Source organism: Engystomops pustulosus, chromosome 7 (assembly GCF_040894005.1).
Source record: "Engystomops pustulosus chromosome 7, aEngPut4.maternal, whole genome shotgun sequence".
Taxonomy (NCBI): domain Eukaryota; kingdom Metazoa; phylum Chordata; class Amphibia; order Anura; family Leptodactylidae; genus Engystomops; species Engystomops pustulosus.
In genome coordinates this window covers 19,154,470-19,169,910 of record NC_092417.1, presented here as the reverse complement: position 1 = coordinate 19,169,910, position 15,441 = coordinate 19,154,470, and the positions used below count along the sequence as shown (strand labels likewise).

Here is a 15,441-nt window from a genome sequence, read left to right as displayed (position 1 = left end):
ATGAGAAAACAGACTCACAAGTACCTGAATATGTTAAAGCGTTCCGAAGTTTGTCAGATTAAAAAAATAGAGTCTTTTAGCTCTTCAAGATAAGTGGTTGTGTGTGAGGTCTACAAAAATTTCAAAAATGAAATGGTGGTCGATGCATAAAATATGGCTAAAGACATGCAGGATTGTTGAGTTGAAAGTGAAGGTAAGAGCTAAACACAAACAAATGAGAAACTGAATATAAGTTTTGGATGGATAATTCAACTCAAACTTTTGTGAAGAAATTCATCCTTCTTAGACTTTCTACCATTCCTGGTCTTCAGATTTTCTTCTCTTTGCTCTTTTTACTAATGTACATGGTGTCTTTCTCAGGAAACTTGATATTGATCATTGTGGTTCAGTTTAACACTCAACTCCGAACCCCAATGTACTTCTTTTTAACCAACTTGGCCTTCATTGATATTGGTTTGTCCTCTACAGTTGTACCCAAGATTATTTCCAATACATTGTCTAGTGACCAAAGTATCTCATTCTTTGGATGTGCAGCTCAGTTGTACTTCCACCATTCTTTGGGGAGTACAGAATGCTTACTGTTGGCCGTCATGGCCTATGATAGGTACATAGCTATTTGTAAGCCTTTACTATACATTACTATTATGAGCAGAACATTCTGTCTGTATATTGCTGGTGGATGTTGGATTGTGAGCATCTTCGATTCCTTCCTTCTCACTATCTTCACCTTTCAACTACCATATTGTAGATCTAACCGCATCAACCATTTTTTCTGTGAAATGCCCCCCCTCTTTCAACTTTCATGTAAAGACACTAGGTTCAATGAGCTAATGAACTACATTGTAGCTGGGATAATGGTCATTGGTTTGTTCTTGTTGATTCTCATGTCTTATCTCTTCATAACCTTGACTATACTCAAAATCCGTTCCACCAAAGAGCAACAGAAGGCCTTCTCCACATGTGCTTCTCATCTTACTGTGGTTTGTCTCTTCTATGGTGCCGTTATGTTTATATATCTACATCCACATTATTCAGATTCTCCAGGCCAGGGTAAGGTTGTAACTGTTCTCTACACAGTGGTGACTCCAATGCTGAATCCCATCATCTACAGTATAAGGAATAAGGAAGTTAAAAAAGGGATGAAAAAAACTTTTTATTTTCGGTCATACAACTGAATTTTTTGTAGTTTGTCTCCTTAGTCAAGATATTGGAAATGTCTTGTAAACACTAGCATGGAATAATAGATGGAGAAGCGATAAAGTAATGGGGATATGTTTTGGTTATTTCAATGCATTTTCCTTATGTCATGTTGTTTTTGATTATGTTTTAACTATAACAATGCATGTTTTTATCGGATGGGGAGGGCTCACAGGCAATCAGACTCCCTAGGGTTAATGTACCCTAGGGGGAAGAGGGGACCTGAAAAAGAATAAAAATCTTAAAGTTGAAAACACCTCCCTTTCCCTAGAAAAGATGTAAAAATAAACAAATAAAATCATAAGCATGTTAGGTATTTCTGTGTGCAAAAAGTTACAATCTAAAAAAATATATATCATATTATCATAGAATCATAGTTTAGACGATTGAAAATAGACACATGTCCATCACGTTCAACCAAGGAAGGGTAGGAATTGGATGAAGAAGGGATTGCCATCAGGCATCTATGAGGAACAGTGTCTAATGCCTTTGCAAAGTCCATGAACACAATATCCACAGCCGCATCTCTGTCCAGGCACCTGCTCACCTCTTAGAGGTGCTCACAGAAGCAGATCAGGTTAGGCTGACAACTTCCATCCTTAGTGAACCCATGTTAGCTGTCACTTCTTATACCATGTGATGTCACATTCTCCTGTATGTAGTCTTACTAACCCTTCCAATATTTTCCCTCAATTGCAGTTAAGCTTACAGGCCTGTAATTGCCTGGCAAATTTCTGGAGACTTTTTTAAATATTGGCAGTACAGTCACCTTGATCAAGTTACTTAGCACCGTACCATCCCTGAATCCCTGAAGATTTTATAACAGAAGTAATAACAGAACTAGCAGAGTAATAACGGAACTGAGTTTTTACTGAGTCCATACACAGTTAGCTTCGATCATTAACAAAGTAGGAGAAAAGGAAAAGTGGGCACTCACCACTTCTTTAAAAACATCTTCTTTATTTGTTCATCCTTAAAATATGCATACACAACAGGAGAGAGAGTAGCTGATAAGGATGCGTTTTTAGGGATGAGTCGTTTTGCACTAGTCCTAGCGCATCTTGCCTAGTTCTCTAGGCATCCTCACCTGCCTAGAGGCAGGGACGAGGCGCTCATTCGCTCTGCCTCTGTATTGCAGCAAGCCACATTGTCGGAACTGAAGGGAAACTTTCATCTCAACTGCGTCCAATCCGGTAGTATTTGAAAAGTGAACGGATCAATGTTGCACTAAAATTCTAGCTATCTCTTATGATGGAGCCTCCAATCAGACCTGAAAAATAACTTTATTTACAAAACATAGTCAATCAGGCTCCATCAATTGGTAAGGAGGCGGACCCACTGTAAAACAGACTATCAATCTGTTAGTTGGAAATGGGCGGACATTTGGGGTGAGACATATCGGGGATATAACTATATATACATTTTTATCCTGGCATATTACCTACTTGCTATCTTACTATTAGTACATGGAATATTCAAATATCTCTAATTCCCAGTTCACAGAAACACCCCCATGTCATTTTTGTCGTTGAGACCTAGTTCATCCAACGCTCCTGTCCGTATAATCCATTATGCCTCTTTTCTGAGCAATATTTTATGTCTATCTCCCCCATGCATTGGTTTCGGAATCTGTTAGATACCTGCAAAGGTGAGCACCCTAGTGTCACCTTTATGGACTTTGTTTACATGTTACCAGGTGCGGGGCCCCTTTTGCTATTGAATTCTCACGTTCCCCGAAACATACACAATGAAGCATGATTTACAGGTTATGAATTGCTTAATTCTATGCTCTATACCTCCAATCTTTAATAATTATTTTGATTGGATGTTCCGTGGAATCTGCTACTCTCTAGATGATCCTTTATTGTTTTGCTCCTACAAACGGTCAATAAGGGTCCGTTTTCTGCTATAGTTTTCAATTTAGGATCGGATAATTCTTTTTTAATCACGTTTTTAATATTGGCCCATTGCATTATCGTTGAAGGAGAAAATACATTTTTCTTCTTTTGCTTTTTTATCTGAAGACTTATTCATAAGCTGCTCTGGGATCAATTTGAATGCCTTCTCTTTAGCCTTCTTTAGGAGAGGTAATGGATAACCAGTTTTTTGTTCTTTTGCTTTAACTAAAAGTAGTTCTTCTTGGTTATTAATCCGTCTAAGACAAATAAATTGTCCGTAAGAGATTGCCCTTTATACTTATTCGGGATGATAGCTTGAGAAGTGTAAGTATGAATTTGTCAGTTCCCTTTTATGAGGGGCCACTGGACCCTCACCATTCCCACATAGGTTGGGAGGAGGGCAATGGTCCATCTTGAGGGAAGGATTCTTAGAGCTGGCACATATCTTGCATTTGGCCACAAAATCACAAACTTTCTGTGACCATGAGGGCCACCAATAAGACCGAGCCACAAGACACTTGGTGTCAGCAACACTAGGGTGTTCCGGTAACACAGAATGATAATTCTCTTCTACGACCCTGCAGTGAAGATTTAGGGGTACATACAATCGATCAGAAGGGGTGTCTCGGGGTGCCAGATTTTGACAGTAAGCAATAAACTTAGCAAGGCCATTATCAATGGTAGCAAGAACATCATCAGCACAGGTTATTTTCAGAGGTATTGGTCTGAGCATTATCTTGCACAGACTCATGCACTAGATGAGATAAGCTGAGATCACCTTCCTTGAGGCACTTAGTCCCTGGGGAAATATCACTCTCACAGTTGAGAGGCCTGTGCGGGGTTAATGAAACTGCAGACTCTTGGTCCAGAACTTTAACTCAATCCAAAGAATACTTAGGAAACACATTTCTCTTTACCTGAATGGTAGAAACAATAAGTGAAGTACAATGAGAGGAACACGTTAGCCCCCATTAAAGTAACTTCCCAGAAATCCAATCAAAAACAAGGTTTTGCAGAGCTAACCAAGTAATGCCCAAAATTACATCAGAGGACAAATTATTCAAGACAAAAAACTCCTTCTGCTTAGTGTGAACTGAGTCAACCTGCACAGAAATCTGAGGAGTCTTGAAATAAACTTTTCCCCTCCTTAAAGGTGCAGAATCCGCTCCTATAATCTGGTATGGCGGATCCAGTTTAACCAACTTCAGATCTAAGACTGAAACAAATGCAAAATCAACAAAATTAGTGACTGACTCAAAATCTATAAGGACCTGTCCAGACACAGACTTATTTTTTGCATTTAAGGTGATTGCCAAAAGAATCTTATGATCAGACACAGAGGGTACCTGGGTGTCTGGGAGGTCTCCTCGAATACCACTCAGGCACAGCAGATTTTCTGGAGATGACCTGGGTCTGGTAGAACATTTCCACAGAAAATGACCAGACTTTCCACAGTAGAGACACAGAGGGGCACATTTACTAAGGGTCCGTCAGACGCATTTCCGTTGGGTTTCCCGAATTTTTTAGTTTTGCGCTGAATTGCCCCGGGTTTGTGGCACACGCGATCGGATTGTGGCGCATCGGCACCAGCTTTCATGCGGCACAATTCGGGGGCGGGGCCGTCGGACAACCCGACTGATTCGGACAAACCGCACTCACATACACCAGGAAGAAGAAGGTGAACTCTGGCGGACCTCAGCGGGGAAGCGACGGATGCAACCGAATCCTCGTCGGACATTCTGGATCGCCGGCATCAATGGGACTGGTAAGTAAATGTGCCCCAGAGTTTTCTTCAAATGATGTTCCCTCCTTGCCTTAGCATCCATGAATCCCAGTTCCATAGGCTCATCTGGTTCTATGGTCATGGATTTGACAGTATTTTTCAAGGTGTCTTTAGATAAAGCAGGAGAGACAGTGGAAGAGGGTAGAGAAGAAGAATCAGGAAAAACAGACTCACGTTCATGCTTGCATTCTCTATGACGTCTGTCTACTCTGACTGCTAGAGTCATGGCCTGTTCTAAGGTCTTAGGCTCAGGATGTCCCACTAACAGATTTTTAATAGACAGGCCCAATCTAAATTGGTATCTTAAGGCTATATCATTCGATCCGCTTGGAATGGAGCATCTCCTGAATTTAGAGCAACAATCCTCTGCAGTATGTTTTCCCTGGCGTAAAGCAGTCAACTGAGCGTCAGCAAAACTGGTTTTATCTGATTCCTCATATAAAGACCCTAAAGCTAAAACAATTGATCTACTGAGGACACATCTGGAGCATCAGGGGCTAACGGAAATTCCCATTCCTGTGGGCTGCCTCGCAGAAGTGACATAATGATGCCTTCCTTCTGGGGATCATTACCAGAAGACTGAGGCCTAAGGCGGAAATACAGCTTGCCACTCTCCCTGAAGGGAAAAACAAGTCTTCTGTCTCCAGCAAAGAGATCAGGAAGCTTAACCTTAGGCTCATATACACAGACTGACCTTAAATCAAAGGGAGGCGCTGTTCCTGCTGCTGCATACACTCAGGCAGATTCTGAATCATGTGAGCCAGACTCTGTACATGACTAAAAACAGCTTCCATGGCCTCCATAAAGCTGGTTTTTATGTAAGTACCTGTCCAGCAACCGCGCAACCACAACCAGGCTTGGCGCTAGCTGTCAGACTAGGTAAGTTGTGGCAAAGCCCTGCCTGAAGCAGATAAACTGCCCTGACAAGGGCAAACCCACTATCAGGAACTGACGGTCCCTGAGTGACCCTACAAGATGACAGGAAGACCTACTTCATCTGGCAGATTCTGGATGCTGGAACGGACAGGTAACAGGAATACTGAGATAGACCAGTGATCACACTGAGGCACAGAATACAAACACAGGTCTAAGACAGGTCACACCGGAAGAGACAACAACACTGTAGGACAAACCACAGATAAGACAAGCGGAGTCAAACAAACCAGGTCAAAACCAAGATGGCGGCAAAGGTACAGATTTGTCAATGGTCAGTAGGCAAAGCAGAAGCCAAAACACAGAATAGCAAACAAGATAGCAAGAGCACTAGACACACAGGTAAAACTGAATAACTTGCAAGGTCTGATGGGAGTAGGCAGGTTTATAAGGCAGTTCCTGGACACGCCTCCAGCAGCACACTGGAGGAACTGTCAATCAGGCAAGTAACCCTTGCTGGGATTTACAGGATTTGGCTCAGTTAATCCAAGCCACAGTTCACACACAAATTAACGTCACCTATTCTGTCAACTGCGGATAGTGTGACATTTTGGCATGGACATTACATGTTCATAATTTTGTGTATTTTTTAAGCTTCCTTTATGTAATTCTCGTGGGTCATGATTACCATGTTTCCTTCTTTGTCTGCCTTTTCACTATTATTTCTCTATTCTTTTTTAACCATTCTATCGCTGCGTTTCTACGTTATAACTGTCGCTGTGTGACTCTTTGTTGAAATATATCTAGTGAGCTACCTGGTACAACGGGGGGGGGGGGGATTTAAAGGTGGATGGAGTGCCACTAGAGATGGGTGAATTGATTGTAACGAATCGGAATTCGTTTAGAATTTGAGGAAAACTTCAGTTTGTCATGAATCCAAAGTTTACTGTGATTCGTAGGAGTGAATTTTTTCCCCTTTATTAGCAAAAATGGCCATGAGCAAAATGTGTTACATGTCGCTGAGAAATCTGGGAAGAAGAAAGGAACACCCTCGATCACATGTGGAGACATGTAAGCCAATCAGCGTCCGGCAGGCTTATTTGATGTTTAAAAACAGACATTTGCAATCCCATCATTTCCCACTGCATGTGCTGTCTCTAGCGTCTAGCTGCTTGTAATCAGTAGCTGATGGAGTGATTTTTGCTCAAAGTCGAGGGTGTCCATTTTGGGGGATCTGTATTCCCCAAATTTCAATTCTTTTTTGTTGCTAAAGTAGATATCAAGAAATCCGTGTCAAATCAACATAGCGGATTAACCATGTCAGACAGAGAGGTGGCAGGTGGAGCAGGCATGGCCAGTAGTGTGGCATCAGAGCGGGTGCTCAGTGCGGCAGGGGGCCAACATTACCCACCGTTACCCACCGTTGCCCACCCGTAGTGTGGATGAATCAGGCATGGATCGGCCAGGATTTCAACACCCCAATGCCTTATGCATCAAATTATATCAGCCATGACTCCTCCCCCAAAAGTTGAGAAATGAGTATAGATTCTAACTACCTGCCGCAGCCACTAATCTGAGGCTGCCCCCTGCCTGATGCCACACATCTGCTGCCAGTTGCACAATCTGCCTCCCACGATCTTTACCAGGGACAGGAATTGTCGCCCACCTCCCCACTCTGTCATTGTGCCACTTTCTGACGTCCTGCTGCTGCTGTTGACACCTCCTACCTTGTTGCTGACACCACCAGAATTTGTCATTGAGCCACTCTCTGGCCTCATGCTGCTGCTACTGTTGCCGCCCACCTAAACACACTGTGATTGTGCCACTCTATGACCTCCTGCTGCTGCCGCCACCTCCATACTTTGTCATTGTGCCACTCTGTGACCTACGAAGTTGCTGCCACCTCCATAATTTTTCATTGTGCCACTCTGAGGCCTACTCATGCTGCTGCCAACTGACCGCTGTCTCCCTGGAACACCCTGTGATTTCCATAATGCTGTTTTCACCCTCCATCACTCTATTACATTGCCATTATGTTTGGTTTTCCCCTTCATTTCATCGGTCAGAAAGAATGAAAAGCTTCAGGATTGATGGCCAAAAGCAGGAGTGGATACAGAACACAGAGGACAAGCAAGAATCCTATTTACAGGTCATCTTTGTTTTGTATCAACTCCTGTTTGTTTTTGGCTTTAGCAATACCGATGGGTTGTTGACCAATTGAAAGCGGATACTGTCAGATGAAAAGAAGGGCAAAATGAAGTCAATGCAAAATTACTGCCAACACCCTCTTCACTCTTTTGGGGGGTTTCTACATGTATCCTCGTTTATCAGAGCATGTTGGGGCACATTTACCTACCCGGTCCAGTCGCGATCCTGTGGCGTGTTGTCTGACACTGATCCGGGTCTGCCGGGATTCACTAAGGTCCGTGTGCCCGATATCCAGCAGGTGTCGCTGCTGCGCTGAGGTCCGCCGGAGTTCACCTTCTTCGTACCGGTGCATGTAAGTGTGATCTTGCGACACAATTTCTTTTTTAAATTCCATGGTTTTTCAGAATTTCTGCCGCGTGAAAGCCAGCGCCAATGCGACACAATCCAATCGCGTGCGCCAAAATCCCAGGGCAATTCGGCGCAGAACAGAAATATTTGGGAAACCCAACGAAAGTGCAGGGGTTCGGACACTTAGTAAAGGAGCCCCGTTCTGTTGTAATCTATAGAATCATCTGATGTCAGTGTAAACAGAGTGCACTCTTTGATGTTATAGTGGGATCTTGGCCTTCAGCTCAGGACGTTACCTTATCAGGCTGCGTTCCCGCTTCGCTTATTTCGTGAAGTTGACCTCTGTAAGTGCCCATGGATTTGAAGAGTGAAACGATTTTAAAAGCAGTGGCTGTCATGTGCGTGTCATACTAAAACACAGCATTGTTTGAAGACACAACCACGCTCCCTATGCATATTAGAGCATGGCACAATGATCTACAACACCTTACAGGCCCTCTACAGCCAGGAAATACTTGTTTTTTTAACGTGATTCACCATGATTCGATTCAGGTTGAATCGAATTTTGTCGGAAAACTCAGGGAACTTGGTAAATCAAATTTGTACAATTGTGTCAAATACATCAATAGATAATACACTTAACCTCCATGTTTGAACACTCACCATACAAGACTCAGTTTCTGCACAAAGAGTTTGCTCAACAACATTTAGACAAGCCTGGGAGAATATATTCTGCTTACACCAAAAGTGAGCTCTTTGGATGACATAATACAGACCATGTTTGAAGGCCAAAACACTTTGCATATCACCCCAGAAACACCATGTCAGTAGCGAAGGGGCAGGAAGGGGGGGGGGGGCAAACGTAGGAACAATTATAAATAGCCAGGAGAGAGATTATTGAGAAATCCACAAATAATTAATAACAAGTACATTCACTTTCATTTTCCCACAAAATTTTTGGACAATTATTGTTTTTTTTTTGGAAAACAGCACCCATATTTTTCTAATACCAGACAATTTCTTTAAAAGAAACCTGTCAGAGGGATTTCACATATGAGATTAATGATATTTGCTGTGGGTCAGCTTTATACACAACAAAAAACTTTATTTGACTAAGATATTTGCTGGTTCAATTTGGAGAAATCTTATTCAGAAAAGATTCTATTTTTATAAAAAGGTAAAGTTTTAACATTTTACTTATTGCCTCCCAAAAGACTGATAAAGTTGATTGACCTGGGAAAAACATTTTAGAAACTTTTAGCTCTTAGAAAATGTTTTAGTGCTTTGTATAGTGAATGAGCCTCTGGGATAATATTTAAACTTAAAGATTTCTTCATGTATCTCATTGCTGCGTTTATTTTCAAGGTGATGCTGATCTATGTGATCAATTTACAGGGATAAATGAGATCACAAATGAGTCCTGTGCTAAACCAGTCTCCAATTCAAAAGGTCAGTTCATAAATGACATGGATTATTTTTTGACAGTTTTTCAAAAAAAAATTTAAAAGGCTTCAATGTCCTATTTTTTATGGGAATTTTTCTACTAAATGGCCGAGTAAATGTGTTTCGATTAGTGGTTATATCTTTAAAAAATGTCATGTTTTCACACAAAATCTTTAGAATTTTTTTCTTTACTTTATTTTTTTAACTATTTTTCTATTAGAATTATTAGGGTCAAACATTTTTTGGAGTAATGATGCTATGACATATAAGCTTATAATGGGTTTTCCTTATCAACATAGTCATTTTGACAAAGTTGAATGTTATTTGGAATTACAGTTTCAAATTGGGTCAGTGGTGACATTTTACATATCTTTTTAAAATGTATTTTAAGTTAGGTAAAATTCCCACTACTGCCAAAATTTCCTTTAAAAAAGAAAAAATGGATGATAAATAAGCTACAATAAACTTAACCTAATACAGGCAGTCCCCGGGTTACATACAAGATAGGGTCTGGAGGTTTGTTCTTAAGTTGAATTTGTATGTAAGTCGAAACTGTATATTTTATAATGGAAGTTCTAGACAATTTTTTTTCTTTTGCCCCAGTGACAATTGGAGTTTCAAAAATGTTGGTGTAATTGGACCAAGAATTATCAATAAAGCTTCATTACAGACATCTTACAGCTGATCATTGCAGTCTGGGACTATAGTAAAGCATCCAGAGAGCTTCACCAGAGGTCACAGTGGGCAGAGGGGTCCGTCTGTAACTATGGGTTGTCTGTAAGTCGGGTGTCCTTAAGTAGGGGACCGCCTGTATATATATAAATATATATATTTATATATTATGAGCTGCAGCACCCGGTATACCCAGGATAGTAAATAAATACTCTTAGCTAAAATAAATTGGAATGGGTTAACAAAGGATATTTTATATCTATCTATATATATGAAATACAAAATGCAGCATCACAGTCCTTAAGTATCCAAAGCAACGGGTGCTATCCTGTACTTTCACCAACAAGAGTCCATGTGAATATCCAATAAAGAAAAACAAAGTTGTTATTATTTATAGCTGAAGGTGAAATAAACATCACTATATTCACTATATTGAAATACATTTCAGACGCGTTTCCATGATTAAGGACGCATGTAGTGTCTGAAACATGTTGGAAATACCGGTGTGTATGTTCATGATTTTAAATATGAATTGAATAAAGACAAAGATTTCTTAAACAACTCCTTGGTCTGCGGGATTTGCTCTGAATTGCCCCAGTTTTTTGTTGCACGCGATCGGATTGTGGCGCAACGGCGCCGGCTAGCACGTGACACAAATCGGGGGACGTGGACGTCGGACAACCCAACTGATTCGGACAGCGGAATTTAAAAATGAAATTTTGTTGCAAGATCAGCACTCACATGCACCAGGAAGAAGAAGGTGAACTCCGGCGGACCTCAGCGGGGAAGCGACACATGGAGGAAAGTGGATGCACGATCTTAGTGAATCACGGCAGACCCAAATCCTCGTCGGACATTCCGGATCGGCGGCGTCAACGGGACAGGCAAGTAAATGTGCCCCTGTATGTTTTAGCTGGTTTTTGCCTGTCTTTTTCCATCTGCTTCTTAATTTATTTTTCCTTCTGTTAAAAGAGGTTTTTTCATATCTCTTTTTGAGACATGTGAGTACGGTTTGGGCTACAGTTTTTTGCGCTAAAAAATGTCACAAATTTTAGACAACTTTAAATGATAAATGTCACTCGCAACATTTACCACATCTGGAATCTTATATATAAAGCTGGATGTATGTGTGTGTTCCGTCTAAAGGAATCTGCACAGTCGCATTTACAATCACCAAATTTTGCAAAGTTGTTGCCTGTGACTCAGGGAACGTCATAGCCTCGGGTTTGAGCCGAAATTTTCACCCCGCACTTTCCAAAACCCACTTATTAATCACCATATACAGAAGCCATTGTCTCCTGTGGCAGTTGGAAGCTGAGCCATGATTGATTGCTGTTCTGCCACAGGTCATTAATATGAGCTCTGAGCTGTGATTGGTTACTATAGGCAATAAGTATAAGATGCTTATGTGTTAGGTAAGATGGATAAGAATACAGAAATAGGGGGGATTTCTGAGGTAAAACTGTTCCAGCTGCCCATGGAAACCAATCAGAGATCAGCTATAATTTTATAAACAGCTGTGCAAAAATGAAACATCAACTCTCAGACAGTCACTGAAGGAGATTGCCGCCGAAAAGCAAACAGTCACTGAAAGAGACTGCCGCCAGAAAGAGACTGTCCAACGGGCATTTTAAGACAGAAAAAAACAGGTAGAAAAATAAAGATAAAGGACCCCCAATGACTCCTGTGTATTGTGGTTAATAAGTGTACTTTGGAAAGTGGTTGCTATTGGTTGCTACCTGCCACAGCAGCAGAAAATAGGTGGTGGTTAATAAATCTATTTTGGATAACTTGGGGTTAAAATTTCAACTCAACCGTTCCCTGAGTCACATAGAGCGACTGTGCAAAATTTGGTGATTACAAACACGACAGTGCAGATTCCTTTAGTTGACATACATACACATACATACATACACACACTCCATACATACATACACACACTCATACAAACACAATAATTCAGCTTTATATATAAGATGAAAAGATATAATTTTTGTGTCCTAACTATCCACCTGCTATTGGCTTCAATGTAGAATTATAACATGCATTTTTTTTAACTGAAAAGAAATAATGTAGCCACCAACATTTGTTCTGTAAAAAAAGATCCAAGCATATCCAAGCATAGCAGATGATGGCCTAACTGAACATAATGGAGGACATAAAATGTATTATGACGTAAATGGGATGTTAGACCTCTGTTCTTTACTTTATTTAGCTGAGGCAAGGAACAGATGCAGTATGAACTGAGCCATACTGTAAATTACACAGTATTCATTAAATTAATTTAATAAAATGTTTAAGTATTAATTAAGTTATTAATTAAGTATTAATTAAGTATTAATAAAATTAAATTAAATTAGTCTTTAAATATTTATTGTTTATTTTCTTTATGCTTGGCTCTTTTTTTTAATATTTTTCTGTTAAACATGTCCTCGGAATGATCAGATGCAGAAGCTCCCATTTCCGTTGCCAAGATCCAAGCAATCGAGTAATCAGTTACAAGAATACCAGGACCAGAAAACCAAAGGCAATGCTTCTGTTTCTATTCTTGTATCTTCACCAGAAATAGGTTGAGATTTTCCAATATTAAAACAATTGGTTATTGAATGTATTTTATTTATTATTGATTGAAGACAAGTGGTTGTGTGTGAGGTCAACAAAGATTTCACCCTTCAAAAATCAATGTATAAAACATGGCTGAAGACTTACAGGATTTGTTGAGCTGAAAGTGTAAGTGAGAGATAGAAACGCACAAATGAAAAATTTTCTGGATGGATAATTCAACTCAAACTTTTGTGAAGCAATTCATCCTTCTTGGACTTTCTACCATTCCTGGTCTTCAGATTTTGTTCTCTTTGCTCTTTTTACTAATGTACATGGTGTCTTTCTCAGGAAACTTGATTTTGATCATTGTGGTTCAGTTTAACACTCAACTCCGGACCCCAATGTACTTCTTCTTAACCAACTTGGCCGTTATTGATATTTGTTTCTCCACAACCGTTGTACCCAAGATTCTCTCCAATACATTGTCTAGTGACCAAAGTATCTCATTCTTTGGATGTGCAGCTCAGTTGTACTTCCATCTAGCTTTGGGGGGCTCAGAATGCTTACTTTTGACCGTCATGGCCTACGATAGGTACATAGCTATTTGTAAGCCATTACGATATAATACCATTATGGGCAAAAAATTCTGTTTCTATCTTGCTGGTGGATGTTGGATTGTGAACTTGCTTAATTCATTCCTTCTCACTTTTTTCACCTTTAGACTTCCCTTTTGTAGGTCCAATCATATCAGCTATTTTTTCTGTGAAATGCCCCCTCTCTTTCACCTTTCATGTAAAGACACTTGGTTCAATGAGCTAATGAAGTACATAGCAGTTGGGTTAATAGTCCTTGGTTCTTTTCTGCTAATTCTCATGTCTTATCTCTGTATCACATTGACTATACTCAAGATCCGTTCCACCAAAGAGCGACAGAAGGCCTTCTCCACATGTGCCTCTCATCTTACCGTGGTTTGTCTCTTCTATGGTACCGTCATGTTTATATATCTACGTCCACGTTATTCATATTCTCCAGGACAGGATAAGGTTGTAACTGTTCTCTACACAGTGGTGACTCCAATGCTGAATCCCATCATCTACAGTATCAGGAATAAGGAAGTCATAAAAGCAATAAAAAAAACTTTTCATTTATAGTCATACAGCTGATTTTTTTAAATAGTTTTTTCCTTAGTCAAGATATTGCTAAAAAAATATGAGAAGTGTCTTAAGAAGTGTCTGCAACACATTTGTGTTGCATGCGACCGTTTGTGGCAGCTGCACTAGCCATCAAATTAGGGGACGTTCTGGTGCTCAGAATCGTGTCGCACACCCCATGTTAAAGGTGCACCAAAAATAGTGGTCCACTCTGACGGGCCAGTTCAGGGAGCACCATATTCATGAAGAACGGGCCCCAGAAATCATGATTGTGGCGCACCCTGCACTATTAGGGTCAGGAATATGGTATCATAATATTGTATCACAACATTGTGTTGCCTATTAATATTAATTGCACCCTAGTCAAAGGCTAGCTACCAAAATATTTGTCCTACTCTACCTCTAGGGTTCCCCCTAGAAAGAAATGCCAGACTATAAACACATGTAAAAAATTAAAAATGAAAAAACTTTATTGTTGTGAATACATATCATATATGTGAGCCAAAACGCACGTCGGGGACGGTGTCATCCTGGACAGGGGAGCTTTACTTAAAATACTTGGGTAAGACCTTTAATCTTGGGTAAGACCTTTAATCTCTTGGTGGGCTAAATTTGTATTAAATTACTGTGCAAACAATGGTGATAGCATGTGACTATACATATCTATAACAATACAGAGTTCCACCAGGTCAGCATGTTAGTCTTCTCCCTTCATATGCCTCCTTGATTCTCCATATTGTGTCTGGAGATGACCCCCCCCAATCTGTATCTTACCACCTGCATATAATATGTATTGACAACAATAAAGTTTTTTTCATTTTTCATTTTTTATATGTGTTTATAGTCTGATATTTCTTTCTGGGGGGATCCCTAGAGGTACAGTAGGACAAACCCCCCTTGCACTATGCACAGGCAAACTGCACATAGTACACACTGTACTTTTCTTAGTAAATGTGCCCCAATGGTCTTTAAATAAAAAATGTTCAATTTTGTTCATAAATTCTGGAATCGTTAAATGTACCATAGATTGTTGTTTATGGAAAGTCATAAGACTTCATGATGGAATGTAGATGTTTAAGCTGTTGTATGTGATGACTACGGTATTTCAACTCCTCTCTGGTCACCCGCTGACCTCAGACGTCAGCGAGCGCAGGTCAGGAGTCTGCAACGATGTCTTTGGACATCACTGCCATTTTTTGCTGCTCCCGCGCTAGCCACGGGAGCAGGATGCGGTGGAGACCTTATGGAGAAGGGAGTTATGGTTTGTTAGAGCATCTCCGTTCTCCGCTCCTCACAGCATCCTGCTGAATGAGCGTGATGTATAGAGGAGCAGAGCCGGTGCATGCCGCCGGCTCCATAGACTTGGCGGTTAAACAGTGTTTTA

At 40.5% G+C, this 15,441-nt stretch overlaps 2 protein-coding genes across 2 annotated transcripts; both read left to right on the top strand.

The window, feature by feature from the left end:
- The first annotated feature begins 239 nt into the window (after positions 1-239).
- LOC140070053 (olfactory receptor 5G9-like) lies at positions 240-1,175 on the top strand. Its single transcript, XM_072116381.1, has one exon. The coding sequence runs from the start codon at positions 240-242 to the stop codon at positions 1,173-1,175; it is 936 nt and encodes a 311-aa protein (XP_071972482.1).
- An 11,958-nt stretch (positions 1,176-13,133) lies between these two features.
- Positions 13,134-14,057, top strand: LOC140070052 (olfactory receptor 5V1-like). The gene has a single exon (XM_072116380.1). The coding sequence runs from the start codon at positions 13,134-13,136 to the stop codon at positions 14,055-14,057; it is 924 nt and encodes a 307-aa protein (XP_071972481.1).
- The last annotated feature ends 1,384 nt before the right edge of the window (positions 14,058-15,441 follow it).